The sequence below is a fragment of the Buceros rhinoceros genome, unplaced genomic scaffold (assembly GCF_000710305.1).
Source record: "Buceros rhinoceros silvestris isolate BGI_N320 unplaced genomic scaffold, ASM71030v1 scaffold10676, whole genome shotgun sequence".
In the NCBI taxonomy this organism is placed as follows: Eukaryota; Metazoa; Chordata; class Aves; order Bucerotiformes; family Bucerotidae; genus Buceros; species Buceros rhinoceros.
Genome location: NW_010416937.1, coordinates 1 through 15,519, shown reverse-complemented (window position 1 = coordinate 15,519; position 15,519 = coordinate 1). Strand labels below are relative to the sequence as shown.

The 15,519-nt window shown below is 38.9% G+C and overlaps 1 protein-coding gene across 1 annotated transcript in view; it reads right to left on the bottom strand.

The window, feature by feature from the left end:
* Window positions 1–15,285, bottom strand: part of YTHDC2 (YTH domain containing 2) — a 32,407-nt gene extending 17,122 nt beyond the window's left edge. Inside the window, exons 1-9 of the mRNA XM_010137991.1 lie at window positions 15,197–15,285; window positions 12,134–12,339; window positions 10,198–10,397; window positions 9,339–9,505; window positions 5,610–5,712; window positions 4,282–4,438; window positions 1,961–2,068; window positions 726–871; window positions 82–217 (exon numbers count right to left, since the gene is read on the bottom strand). Coding sequence (XP_010136293.1) covers window positions 82–217; window positions 726–871; window positions 1,961–2,068; window positions 4,282–4,438; window positions 5,610–5,712; window positions 9,339–9,505; window positions 10,198–10,397; window positions 12,134–12,339; window positions 15,197–15,285 — 1,312 coding nt within the window. The remainder of the gene's footprint in view (window positions 1–81; window positions 218–725; window positions 872–1,960; window positions 2,069–4,281; window positions 4,439–5,609; window positions 5,713–9,338; window positions 9,506–10,197; window positions 10,398–12,133; window positions 12,340–15,196) is intronic.
* Between the last annotated feature and the right edge of the window lie 234 nt (window positions 15,286–15,519).

Genomic DNA, 15,519 nt, shown 5'->3' with positions numbered 1-15,519 from the left:
AATTGGAGATAAAAGTAGCCACAGAAATCCAAGTAATTTTGTGGTTGCTTTTTTCTTATGTCGTAGAGATGAGAAACTTACCGCTGACATTTTCAGTTAAAATTAAATGGAACACTTGAGCAAAGGAATCAATATCTTTATGCAACCAGATGGCAGAAAGACAAGAATCCATTTCTTTTATTAGCCATGGTTCAAGGCAATCTGCATCTTTTTCAGTCTGAAAAGAAAAAACAGTACTGAAAGATAAATCTCTTCAAAGACTTGTCTTTATTCTAATATATTAGACACTAAGAATTGCAACAGTTACTTTTCCAAATAACAACCAGAAATAGAGCATTCGGATGTCAGTTAAAGCATTTATTGTACGGCTCTAGGCAATCTGATCTAGTTGAAGATGTCCCTGCTCACTGCAGGGCGAGCTGAACTACATGATGTTTGAAGGTCCCTTCCAACCCAAAGCATTCTATGATTCTATATGCGAGTTCTTTAAACAATGGCAGTCTAGCCATTTGATGTAAACAAAAGTTAAACACAACCATCACAACTGAAAAGCATACTTTAGCTAGAGTAGTTCATGCTAATAAAAAAAAAAATCCTATTTTAAAATCTGTTAATATCCTTCTAGAAACTCTACGGGATTAGCATCTTTAGAAAACAGTTTTTAAATGGATAGCAATAATGTAACACAGACTTAGACATCTCTTCCAACAAGAAGAAAAACTTACTAGTTGGTTAAATACTGCATCACCACTATCATCTGACAGATACTCCTCACTTGCATTTGGGGCAGATCTTTGTCTCTGAGATTCCAGTCTGCTATTATTTTCTTGAGCAGAACACCACTCCGTAAGAGTGCTTTGCTGTTTTTCTTCTAGAATGCATAAAGTATTTAAAAAAGATAAGTTCTATAGTCATCTAAATTATCCATTGGTTTCTGTTACAAGAAGCAGTTACCTCAAGTCACAAAGTTTTACCTATACAATGTCTTTCATTTAATCTAGAACACTGTTAACAGTCAAACAAACTCCAAATATGTTTGGACCCAAAGTGCACCATTGCAAACAATTGCTATGTGAACAAGGTAAAAAATACCATTTGGGTGCTTAACACTCTAAGTCTCCAGTATTCCAATTTCTTACCTTCAAATGAGCTTCCTAAGTTAAAATTTTCTATACAATTCTTAGTCCAGATCTCTCTCCAGAAGTGAAATACTGGAGAGAGACAATACAGCTACAGCAAGTAACAAGTAATTTTTGTGTACAAGAAACAGCACCTTAACTGAACTTTTTATACACAGTGATCAGAACTGAGCACCATGATAAATGTACAGGTAGGACTGTATGTTATAGCTTTGAGCTTTGCCTTTTTTCTCTCTTCCATAAATACACACATAGGATCATTACTTTCAGCTGTCAAGAAAGCTTCTCAAGTACTGTATCTACTCAATCAACTGAAAAAGAACTATATTAAGTGTGTTAATGCTTCTCCACTATATAAATTAAAAACACCCATGTCTGAAGAATGCAGTTAAGATTGTTACTAATAGGAACCACTTCTGTGCAAGACGTACAAAATCCTGCCCACTTTAATGGATTTAATTAATGCACTTTATTTTGCACCCAGAAGTCAGCTAATAGTATCTTCTGCCTCTATAGTTTTTGTGTGGTCAAAGGCCCAATCATATGCAATTCTACTCCATTATAATTAGGAAAAATATAACATACATCAACTGAAAGAAAAAGATGCAATCATTAAAAGAAAGTGAAAATACTGGTTTTTAAAGTTACATAATCTGCTTCAGTAATGGAAACACTGAGAGCTTAAAAATACTTGCTGTCATCTAATGACGTCTTGCTTAATATTCTGACTTTAGAATTTTAACTTTAAACTTTTAGCTTGATTGAACAATGAATTTGAATGAAACTCATTGCCAACCTTCACAATTAAGAAGTCCACCAACCTTGCTGCTTCTCTTTCTTGTACTTTACCATCTCTTTGTTTGTATATCCAGTGTTTCGTAAAATGTCCTCCAAAAACATCTCTTTAACTTCAAAAGGTCTTCCTTGTACTGAAAGTATAAATAATTCATAAAATATTAGATATTTCCTAGCTTAATTTATAATCTGTATTTTAAAAAACCATTTCTGTAGACACACAAAAAAATTAAACTTTATTAGGGCCTGATTTAATAAATTGTTACCTTCCTTGAAAAGTCTTGCAAGAATATCTTCACTGGAGTTTATTTTCTTAAGATTACTGGGACACAAAATGAAACATTTCAAAGGGGAAATGCCAGCTAAATACCTTGTTTCTCATTACCCTCTTCAGTTCTATTAAGTGGTATAGCAAGAGATGCCCAGGTGACAGGTATTAACTGCAGTTTCATACAAATAAGAAAAATAAAATAGCCATTTTCGTTCAGGGTTACAAAAAAGAATTCACTGTATTAAGACTACTACCTGGATTACAAAATATAACAACAACTAATACAGCTTTAGCGCAAGATCCCACAAGCATATTTCTACCTTTATATTAAAACTTTTTTTCCATGAGAAGCACATGAGATGGGACTTCTCTCAATTTCCTCAATCTCTTCAGTCAAATCTGGCTTTCTTTAACAAATACTTCAGGAAAAATGAAACATTCCAATGTGTTTATGTCTTAATAATTTATTCTTATTTCTTTTTCAATATCACTGTTTTCTAGACTTTATTTACAGACACTAAATTATTCTCTCACAGGAAGAATGAAAATATCTAGATTTTAAGTTCTGGTCCCTTGGCAGACACTTACCATCGAGGAGTTTAAATCACCTAGAACTTTTCTTCAGAAAGAACAAGCTACAATTCACATAGTTTTAGAAGGTGTCATGGAGGAAGTTTTTCAGCACTGATCACAAACTCCATGTGCTACAAGAACCCAAAACTACAAAATGTTGATTTCTGAGGTCAGGATTTTGTCAGCTATGTTGCTGAAGGAGGATCAGTTTTTTCCATGAGGTCTCTAAATGCTCTTATTTTCATTCTTAAGTTCTCAAAAATGGAAAAAGGAAAGTGTCTTTTCAGTTGTGATTAGCCTTAAAGATTAGTATGTGATAACAGTAAAACACTAAGGTAAACCAAAGAAATATAGTCATTGGAATTTCCTGAACATACTGGTCTAAATGAAAAGCAAGCTATAAGAAAAGTAAACTGGAAAGCCACACAACAATTAAAACTGGGGTTTCCCTTCTCAAAAAAAAAAAAAAAATTGAAAAGCACTGAAAACGTAATTTCCAGATTCCTGCCTCCAACAAATTGCAAGCCTTATTTTACTAGGCAGAAATTCAGAACCAGGAACTAGAAATAAACACTTCTAAACATTCACTAAAATAAACCAATGATTTGTCAAGCTTCTTTAAAAAAAGCATGACATGCGGGTGATCAAGTCTACTTGATTGCTTTGAAAAAAATCCATTTCTCTTAAAAGCTTATTTTCAAAAGGTGTTTTTCTTAGACATCATTCAATACTGAAAAAGGAAGAGGACTACAAGGTGCCAGAAGAGGTCACCCACACAGAAAACCTGCAAGTCAGGAGTGTGAACAGGAAAAAAAAAAAAACCAAAAACCCAACATAAAAAGCATCTCCCACCCATCTATGTTTTATCCCTACTAAAGATCAGTCAAATGAAACTAAAACAGCAGTAACAATAACCTACCTTTGCATGTGAATATAATCTAACTGCAGACTATTGAGTATGAACATAAATTAACATAAATTGCCATGTTTTTTCTCCATGTTTACCTAGATCAACACCTAAATTTCCCTTAAAGTAATCACATGATTAAAATATACAAACCAAATTTGCCTAGGATTGAATTTCTGAAGCGACCAGGTGCAGTCATCTATGTTTTACCCAGTAACCAGCAGCAATCTCTGCAAGACCTGAAGAACTAGAATCTACTGGAACAAATTAAGATGTACCACGGTCTTGTAGATCCTAGGATCTCTATCACCATGGAGATAGGCACTTCAAGCACCAATCCCTGCTTCTTGAATCGGACACGACAGAGGCCAGGACACCCCTGCACTTTCAGAATTAACTGTGATAAAAACTTCATTCTAAAGTAGGTGCAAATAATTAAGAAACAACAAAAATGAACAAAACAAAGAACAAGCATTGCTCTATCTATCACTGTGCTTATTATGTACCCTTACTCAGAATGTTCTGCTACAGTTCAGTGAGATCTGTAAGTCTTAAGACAGGTATACTCAGATTTAAGAGGTTACATAAATACTTACTGTGTATTACTGGGCAACTTCCAAAATACCTAATAAAGAGATTTGCATCTAGAGCAGCACTAGAAATAACTAGTTTTAAATTAGTCTGGGTTTGCAACACATCTCTCAGTTTTATTAACAAGAAGTCGCTGAACCTATCCCTCTCATGTACTTCATCCTAAAACAAAACAAATCAACAAAACCAACAGATAAACATCACAGATCCAAGTTCATAACTTTTCACAAAGTTTTTTAAAAACCAAAATATCTAATTTTCTGGTACATTGCAGATGCATTAAAATGTGTTAAGTCTAGTTTAAGTAAGGATTTTTTAAAAAGCTATCCACAGTCAAAAAATGTTTCAAAAAGTTTTATAAATACATCAGAGCAGCCTCCACTGGTAATGCACAAGCCACATATCCCTTGATTTCAGACGTTAAAGTTAACTTCTGAAACTTTTCTAATTCTTACCTTGAAAATGAGATTCAAATATAATGACACAAATGGCAAATCCTACAAAGGTTAATACATGCTTACTTCACAACTGATGAACAGCTAAAGAAATGTACATTACTATGTAATCAGAGAAAAGTTACACTGCTTAGATGCATTAGGTCATGCACAAAACATCATTAATAGAGGGATGTGACCGATTAATCATCTTTGTTGGTGTGCTCTTCTATTTTGTTTTATATTGCAAAACTATGAAGCACGGACCTAAATACAACATTTTTAGGCTGAAGTCAAGAATCATTCTCACACTTCGATAAAGGCACATAAAATTATCATGATTTTTTCCGTCTCCAGCAGTGGGGAACTTAATCTTCTGGTAAACATTCTGGTTCCACTGACTTAAACTCCACAATAGGGATATTCACATAAACATAAATGAACACACTTACGTAATTTGCTGAAAATTAGACTACTCATTATCTTAAAAACATTTGAGCAAACAAATGGATTGCAAACCTGGTGTTGTTAAAACAAGTACATGATACAAGAAATTCTGATACACTCACATTAAATCATATCTACATAAGCCTCCCTAAGGCTCTTCTGCCTTCTGACAGAGTAGGTTCAGAAAAATTTAAAGCTCTGTCCTCCACAACTGCATCGTGATTCCAAAATAACTTATTGCTATGAACATAAAATAACACACTTCTACAAAAAAAAAGAAAAAAGACAAGGTACACACTACAACAAAGACTCAGTAAGTCTTTAACATTAATTCAAACTCTAACCAAACAAAAACACCTTAAATGCTCATGGAAGAAAACTAGGATCTCATTTCCCCATTCACAAGTAATACATATTGTTCCACCTCGCGTGAAATACAACAGGATTCTTACCACAATAACATGTGTCACAGTTGATAGAGTGCTGTCTCCTGTCATTAGCGTGCGAAGTAGTATGCCATTAGTGCAAAATGTTAACAGTGTCTTTGGAGAAACCCTATTGAACAGTTCATAAAGATACATCAGGATTTTTGCACCATTTAAATGCTGCTAGCTTTTCACTACTTACTGAAAATCAAAAGACTGAACAGCTGCTCACCACAACTGGGATTATAGTTCTCTCACCAAAGAATCCATGCCTCCTAGTTTTTGGGTTTCTTTTTTCAAACTATGCCTATTGCCAGAGACTTCCTAATGAATCTTAGTGACCTCTTCCATGAGGTCACAGCTGCCTTTGAGCTCATCCACCTGCTCTGGTGGGATCCTTCATGGGCTGCTGGGGAACACCCTGCCTCACCATGGCTTCTACTGCGGGCTGCAGAGGAATCTGTTCCGTGACACCTGGAGCACCTCCTCTTCTCCTCCTTTACTGACCTTGGTGTCTGCAGAGTTGTTTCTCTCACACAATAGCATGCCTCTCTCTGCCTCCAGTTACTTTTGCATGGTTTTTTTTTTCCCCCCTTCTTAAATATGCTGTCACAGAGGTGCTACCACCTCTGATGGGCTCGACCTTAGCCAGCAACCAGTCCATCTCTCACACAATAGCATGCCTCTCTCTGCCTCCAGTTACTTTTGCATGGTTTTTTTTTTTCCCCCCTTCTTAAATATGCTGTCACAGAGGTGCTACCACCTCTGATGGGCTCGACCTTAGCCAGCAACCAGTCCATCTTGAGGCCGGCTGGCCTTGGCTCTGTTGGACATGGGGGAAGCTTCTAGCAGCTCCTCACAGAAGCCACACATGTAGCCACCTGTCCTACCAAAACCAACCTTGCCATGCAAGCGAATACGCTGTACTAGACTGAATCACAAAGAACTCAGACAATCCTTTTCAAATGCTTTAAGGCTTCCCTTCAAGAATTTCAAAATATTTAGAAGTTACTATTCTTAGTATTTGTGGCAGAGTTAGCTGTGCAAGTGAAAACAGCAATCACCACTACATTCTCCAGCACCATCACCTTAAGTACATAGAATTTCCTTTATATCATACTCTGCTGTTCTTTTCTGGAAGACATGAACTCACCAGTTATCATATGCATATTTCTTTCCATGTTTGGAATTCATGCCTCCTTTCAAAAATCCTCCTCCCTGTTAAATTAAAGGAACCCATCCAAGATGGAATGTTTTACTTTATCCACCTCTACTCTTTCCTCTTCTTTAGCAGCCTTCTACAAGTCGTCATTGATTTCTAGAATATCATCTAATAGTATCATCTAAAATAATCATCTAATAGTTAATAAAACTTTAAGTATTAGACACCTGTGTTACTCTGTAAACACCTCCACCCCACGTCTTTCTTGACTAGAATTGGAAATATTGCCATCTCTCCCTTTTGCTCTTTCTCTTGAGTGAATCTATTGATTCTCAAGCAGGATTTTCTGCACTGCTTCCAGTAATCCTTCCATTCTGATCTAACCTATACTTCATTCCTCTTCAGCCAGCATAATACGGCCAACATAAATCATGCACTGTATTTGCAATTCTTCTTTACTAGCTCTTTTAATCCCTCTATAGCCCTGTGAGCTTTTGTACACATATTCAAATTCTTCTTTAACTTGGCTTTGTTGTCCAAGTGCATTCATTATGATCGGTGATGTGGTATCTTCAGCCCTATAAGCAACATAAACAGCTATAACTTTTGGCATCACCTTCTCACTCGTATCCCAAGGCCCATTCCTGGAAATCCCACTGTTGACACAGTTCAGAGTTTAGACACAATCTTCAGATATTCATCCACTCCTCCTCTACTTTAGGAACAAATTCCTCAAGTGACCTAGAAATCTCTCCTTTTCTATCAGTTCAGGCTTTAAACATAAAAGCTGAAACAGAGTAAATTTAATCCAAACTAGATAGTCAAATAATGCTGAGCTTCATCAATCACTTTCAAATTTTGCTTTTTTTCCTTTTGTGTCACCTAGCAACTCGCACCATATAGCACTGTTACAGCATGCTGTCTTCTCACCTATCTTCAAAGCTTTCAGAACCTTTGGATCCACACAAGTTAAAAGTAGGAAGGAAAAAAAACACAGGAAGGTGTAGATTTGATGTGAAAATAAAACAAGGAATTCCACACACATGTCCCCAAGAAGAAGGGAGCACCTGCAGTTTGAAAGCCATCTACAAGAAGAGCCGGAAGAAGGACCCAGGGAACTAAAGGCCTATTAGTCTGACCTTGGTGCCAGGGAAAGTCACGGAGCAGATCATCTTGAGTGCCATCACTCAGCATGTACAAGACAACCAGGCTATCAGGCCCAGCAAGCACGGGTTTATGAAGTGCAGGTCCTGTTTGACTAATCTGATCTCCTTCTGTGACAAGGTGATGCGCTTAGAGGATGAGGGAAGAGCTGTGAATGTTGTCCACTTGGACTTCAGTAAGGCCTTTGACAGCATTTCCCACAGCATTCTCCTGGAGAAACTGGCTGCTCATGGCTTGGATGAGTGGACTCTCTGCGGGATCAAAAACTGGCTGGATGGCTGGGCCTACAGAGTGGTGGTGAATGGAGTCAAATCCAGCTGGCGGCCAGCCACCAGTGGTGTCCCCCAGGACCCAGTATTATGGTCTGTCCTTTTTAACATCTTTATCAATGATCTGGACAAGGGGAATGAGTACACCCTCAGTAAGTTTGCAGATTACACCAAGGTGGGTAGGTATGTCAATCTGCTTTAAAGTCAGGAGGCTCACAGAGGGATCTGGACAGGTGGATTGATGGTCTGAGGTCAACTCTATGAAATTCAATAAGACTAAGTGCCAGGTCCTGCACCTGGGCCACAACAACTCCCTGCAATGTTACAGGCTTGAGGAAAAGCTGCCTGTTCCGAAAAGGACCTCTGAGTGTTGGTCGACAGCTGACTGAATGTGAGCCAGCACTGTGACCAGCTGGCCAAGAAGGCCAATGGCATCCTAACTTTTATCAGCAATAGTATGGCCAGCGGGACTAAGGAATGGATTGTTCCCCTATACGTGGCACTGATGAGGCCACACCTTGAGTACTGTGTCCAGTTTTGGGCCCTCACTTCAAGAAGGACGTTGATGTGCCGAAGTGTGTTCAGAGAAGGGCAGCAAAGCTGGTGAAGGGTCTGGAGAGCAAGTCTTATGAGGAGCGGCTGAGGGAACTGGGATTGTTTAGCTTGGAGAAAAGGAGGCTGAGGGGAGACCTCACTGCTCTCTACAACTGTCTGAAATGAGGTTTCAGGGAGGTGGGGGTCGGTCTCTTCTCCCATGTGACAAGTGACAGGACAAGAGGAAATGGCCTTAAGTTGCGCCAGGGGAGATCTAGGTTAGGTATCAGGAAAAACTTCTCTACAGAAAGGGTTGTCAAGCATTGGAACAGGTTGCCCAGGGAGGTGGTGGAGTGCCCATCCCTCGAGGTGTTTAAAAGACGTGTGGATGTGGTGCTGAGGGACATGATTTAGGGACCCTGGCAGTGCAGGGTGAAAGGTTGGACTCAATAATCTTAAAGGTCTCTTCCAACCATATGATTCTATGATTCTACGAAGTAACATATCCCACCCATACTTTACACCCTGAGCTTCTACTAGGCTGTATCCCAAATATACTGTTTAGATGTACACAAGACTAAAGATACTAAGACAGTATCAACTGACTTTAAGAAAGATCTTTAGTACCTGCTTTCTAATCGGATCTGATAACCAATTGTCTGGCCAATTTTTTCACTTCTTTCTGCTGCCACTCTTTCAGCCACAGCAACAGCTGCCAAACGTCTTGGCTGAGTGCAAAATATACGACAGGGAGTTCCATTTTCGTAACAGTCATCAAGAAGGAACTGAGGGATCTGTAAAGAAGTGGTTTAAATTTATTTTTTTTTTACCATGTTGAAACAATTAAACCCTGTCTCAATACTACACAGGTGGCAAAAGGATTCACAATAGGATTGTGATTGCAAACATACTTGAAGGGGCAGAGAGGCAGCAAAAATTAACTTCTGATTTTTTTTTTTTTTTACCATGTTGAAACAATTAAACCCTGTCTCAATACTACACAGGTGGCAAAAGGATTCACAATAGGATTGTGATTGCAAACATACTTGAAGGGGCAGAGAGGCAGCAAAAATTAACTTCTGATTTTATCTGTTTAAAAAAAAGTTGAAGCATCTCTCCCATTTCAGAGAAATATATTAAAAAACTCACTGTAGATAATCTTTCATTTTAAACACCATAATATTCTTCTCTAGATACTAAGAGCAGAACTAGCTCTAGAAAGGAAAGGCCTTACAAAGTCTTAGTTACTTTCCCTTCAACTTTTTACATCATTTTAACAAAAAGCTAGTATCTATCAGAAAATTGCACAGAACCATTTATGCTTTTAGTAATATCTGCTGCAAGTGCATTATAACACAAGACTTTTGACTATATTGGAAAACATGAGCCTTAAACCTAGTGTAAAGAAATCTGTTACTAAATAAATATTACAAAATTTACATTAGTTCTGTATAATTATCTTTTTTATTTCATTAATGAAGCATACCTGAGTAGTTTTTCCTGACCCAGTTTCTCCTACAACCAAAACAACTTTATTGTCTTTTATTAGCTTGACAATTTCTTCCCGTTTTTCAAAAACTGGTAGTGATTGCCTGAAGGAATCAAACTCCGATTCCCCTCTTTTCACTGGGACCTGGGGGATACCACTGTTAAGTCGTCCACTTGTCTTGTTCACTTCTCTGTTTTCTGTGAAGAGAAGTTAACAATTTACTTAAGATACAAAACAAGATCACTAAAACATTGCTTAAGGATCATGGATAAAAATCAGCATTCCTGAATTTATATGCATCCCTATAGTGATAAACTCATCACACAGTTAAAAGCCATATTTGTAGTAACACATTCTTGAAATAATGTGCTTGAAATAAATATTGTTCAACAAGGTTATTACTTTGATAGGCCTTTTGAAAAAAACCAGACTATCCTAAGTGCAAGTCAAAAAACGTCATGAAGAGCAAAGAGAGAAGTAGAAATTAAATCCAAAAAAAGCAGCCTGGCATATCTTCTTGGGCTTTTATCATGTTTACACACCCACCCCTCCACAGTTTGCCTAGAACTGATCACTGTATATTTAAACCTTATTCTAAACTGACAAGCATGCCTTCTGAGAAAAAGACAACTTTACTGTGATTTATATGCTTTTTTTCACATCTTCCCTATGTTTTTTATGACCTCCAGTCAGTCAGTCTTACATAACCTAATGCTCTAGTCCACAAAATTTGTCCTTAATCATACAGATTGAACCATGCTGTATCTAGACTCCCTGGACCCACACAGCACAGTGCAATGTATCAGAAAGCAATGCAAAGACAAAGAACCTGCACATCTTCAGAGAACACTACTTCAAATTCAGTATTGTAAATGCTATTCTGTAATTCCTTAATAATAATTTTCCAGAAGAATTAAAAACTTGCTGTAAATTCAATTATACAGATTTAATGTTATTAAGAGATTAATATTTTAAATTACAAGCACTGTGTTACCAAGAGGCTAAAATATTAGAAGAGCCAAAAACCACTCTGGAGAGGCAAAGAAAGAGAAATTTTACACTATTCAGTAGTTTAGGCCTTAAATTCCTAAGGAACTGCTTTTCAGTGCTTTTATTATAGTTTCCCTCTGTTTGTTAAACAATCCTTCGAAACAACTGAAAAACAAAACTATCAAAGGAAGTCCTTAAAGCATGAGCCATCATAAATCAGAACTACCCACTGAAACAAGACATACCCATACAGCACTAAACCCACCTGTGCACACAGGAACACAACGTAACTCTTACACTCATAACTGCTAAAGCAATAATCTTGTTAAAAGCATTGTTTAAAAAACCCACAATATCTTGTCTTCCAGTGAACTCTCTCATATTCTAGAAATCAAGAAGTCTAGATAACAGTCTCTTAGGGACCAAATCTATTTCAGAAGATGATGAAACAAACAAAAAAACCCCCCACCTTCGTATTCTATCAAGAACATGAATTCCTATAAGCAGAACATTTTCTGTTTCTACATTTTTTATTCCTATAAGCAGAATTCATTTTCTCGTAAGAGTGTTCTTATACAACAGCCACAGTAACACATTGCTCTTCAATCTCATCATATGGAACTTGTAGCAACTCACATTTCAGAAATGCACTTCCAAATGGATTTGATTGGAACAGGCCCAAAGACTAAAAAGTAACTTGGCACAAGGGAGGCTTTGGAATGTGGGTGACATGATTGTCTAAGTTACTCATTCACCAGTTTTAAAAGGCCCTATATTACCAATTAAAATTCAAAAAAATTAATGGGTTTGTTCGTAGGTGGTCAATTGGAAATGGAGAGGAGACAGAAAAGGCATGATTTTGTTTCGTGGTTGGGTTGTGGGTAGTTGGGGTTTTTTAAGCAGTGTTGATTCACAAGTCCATCAGAAGACGCACTGAACATACCAGATTCAACAGCACGTGCACTTCCTCGCTCCATCTTTGGCAGAAGTTCTGTTTGTTCTTTACTAGTGACAGGGAATCTCTGAATTAAATTTCGAATAGCATTTTTTGTACTGAGAGCCAAGAAACAAGTCATTACTGCACGTGTTGCATGTGTTAGTTCTGATCCGTCCTTCTTCCTTACAGTAAGGTATCGATTTGCTCCTTTTCTGGGAGGAAAAAAAAAAAGTGTCTTGGGAATCAGTAACCCAATTACCTCTATGACCATAATTCTTTCAAGATGGCTGTCAGATTATTTTCAAATATAATGTCACAAGTAAAAACTTTCAAGTAATGTCCTTTATAGCATAACACACACCAAAATAACAGAAGCATTCACAATATCCAGCATCAAAACCATCCTCTAGTCACACAAGGTAGCGGAGCAGAGACACTGAAGAATTCAGATGACTATGTCCCACACAGCTTTACAATTGTAACGTAACACTGTTCTGCCACTGTTACATTAGTCTGTCACTGCATTTGCTTTCCAAAAGACAGCCAACTCCATCCGTCACTTTATCAATATTGAGAGGTATTACACAGAACTGATTTCTAGACTAATTTAAGAAATTTGGACATTAAAAATCAACAAATAGACATAACAGACAAACAAGTGCCTTCTAGTAATATTCCAAGCCTTAATGATATCCAGTAAAAAAAAATGGGACTTCCAGGATGTTCAGTATCAAATCTACAATGCAGAATTAGTGCTAAAATACTTAATCATAACACTGCATTTGTTCTCAGACTAAACTCTGATACTGAAATGCAAAGAACAGTTGTAAATACGTTTGAAACTGAACTATCTCATGCCTGGGCTACAATGACATATACACTTCGAAAATGACTTTTTAGGACAAGAACAGAAGGTCACGCTAAGAGCCAGTGCCCCGTTCCTGGCAGAAGCAGTGTATCGGTGCATACGCATGGGGTGCCGGTACCCAGGTGCTGGCAAGGGCCACCCTGTGCCCGACACAGCCGGCTCCAACAGACCCACAAGAGCGCACAGCAGAGCCTCTCAGCCACGGTGGTGGTGACTGCACATTTAAGAAAGGAAAAAATTGCTGCACAGCGGTAGTGAGAGAAAGGAGTGAGAAAAATGTGACAGGAAAAGCCCCGCAGACACTACAGTCAGTGAAAAAGGAGGGGGAGGAGGTGCTTCATGTGGAGGATTCTCCTGAAGCCCACAGAAGACACCCCAGTAGAGCAGGTTGGCCACGAAGGAACTTCAGCCTGTTGGGAGAGACCTCATGCCATTTTCTCCCAACATCCTGTTGCGGAGGAAGAACAGACCAACCTCGCTGGGTACCTACAGCTGGCCAAGGTCAACCCACCACGACACGGGTGCTTTCTCAGTTGTTGGCTTGGGGTTGGCTCCTGGTATTGACCAGGAGATTAGATAATAATTCAGAAAAGCAGAAATACTGAAGCTGGAAAAGTACTTAACATGTGTTCAGGGAAAGGTTGGCAGAACTGGAAAAACAAACTGCAATACTTTCCCTGTCTGTGCTTCCAGTCTTCAGCAGTTAGTATCTCAGCAACACAGAACCACAGAACCACAGAACCACAGAACCACAGAGAATGGAAGAGACCTCTGGAAGTCATCTGGTCCAACACCCCGCTCAAGGGTCACAGAAGTCAGGTGCCCAGGACAATGTCCAGATGGCTTCTGAATAGCTCCAAGGACAGAGTCTGCACCACCTTCCTGGGCAACCTGTGACAGGGTTCAGTCACCCTCACAGAAAAAAAGTGTTCCCTTATGTTCAGAGGGAACCTCCTGAGCTTCAGTGGCTCAGGCCCATTACCTCTGGTGCTGTCACTGGGCACCACTGACAAGAGCTTAGCTCTGCCCGCTTTACATCCTCCCTTCAAGTATTTATATACATTGATAAGATCCCCCAGAGCCTTCTTTTCTCCAGGCTGAACAGTCCCAGCTCTCTCAGCCTTTCCTCACAGAAGAAATATTGCAGTTCTTTCACTACCTTGTTCACCCTTCACTCAACTCTCTTCAGTGTGTCCACATCTGCCTTGTACTGGTGATCCCAGCACTGGAACCAGCACTCCAGAGGTAGCCTCACCAGGGGAAGGATCACCTCCCTCCACCTGCTGGCAAGAGTCCTCCCAGTCAGGAGATAGGGGCAAGATGGAGAGACAGCCCTCACCCAGTGGGAGCACTACTCAGCAGCAGCCAAAACACTGTTACAGACACAAAGCACAGTGCTAGGGGGGTTGCTGTGGGAAAATGAACTCCATCTCAGACAGACACAATACAGTAACTGCTAACAATGCCTAGAGGAAAACATACTGGCTATGAAGAGTTTACAGTAAGTTTTCTGTAAGTATTCGACACAGGCTTGCTTAACTCAAAGGAAAAAAACTAAGCACACAAAAAGCATTGGTTCCCAAGCAATACCTTCCCTTATTTATTCACTCTGTGCAGCAAGTACAGATACAGTGATTAACATTAAAAATATACTATAGCTATAAATTCAATGACAAAAGCTAATCATGACCAAGCTTTTAAAGTCTGATCATTTCAAAAGTTATTGCAAGCATAGATACTGAGGAGATGTGGTGAGACTAAACTCGAGTAGAACGCTTGAATTTATTTTTAAAACAAAAACGGAAGGTGATTGGTGCGGTTCTACCTGAAGTACTGTGTGCAGTTTTGGGTGCCTCAATATAAGAAGGACCTCAAACTACTGGAGTGTGGCCAGAGGAGTGTGACCCAGATGGTGAAAGGTCTCAAGGGTAAGACTTAGGAGTGGCTGAGGTCACTTGGTTTGTTCAGTTTGGAGAAGGGAAGGCTGTGGGATGACCTCACTGCAGTCTACAGCTATCTCAAGCAGGACAGTGGAGTTGCCAATTGCCTCTCTCTGGTTTTTTTTAAGTAGACACGAAGCAAAGCATGAAGAAACTTATTTTCACCTTATTTTTTAAGCTTTTTTCTCTAGTACTATTTCCTGCAACAGTGCAGGATATGCTAGAAACACGGATCACTTTAACACTAGTCATACAACTTACCCTTTACTTTTAGATATCAGTCCAAGAGACTGACAGAGTCGGTGAACAAATGCTCTTTCAGTACTAGTGAAAGAAGAAGGAAATTCCATTTCTAGAAAGATAATAAAAAAACCCAAACATAACAATGCAACACGTGACATATTATCTTGACACTGCTAGTTTTTCAATCCCTAAACCTCTGCTGTTCGCCCGTAACAACGGGCCTAACGGCAGGGCTGTATCTTTACACCCGTAAGTGATGCAGGGTTCACAGGCAAGACCTCTTACTCGGGCAGAAAGGACCCGGGGAGAGGCTTCTACTGCTGTGCCAGTGAACGGTCACC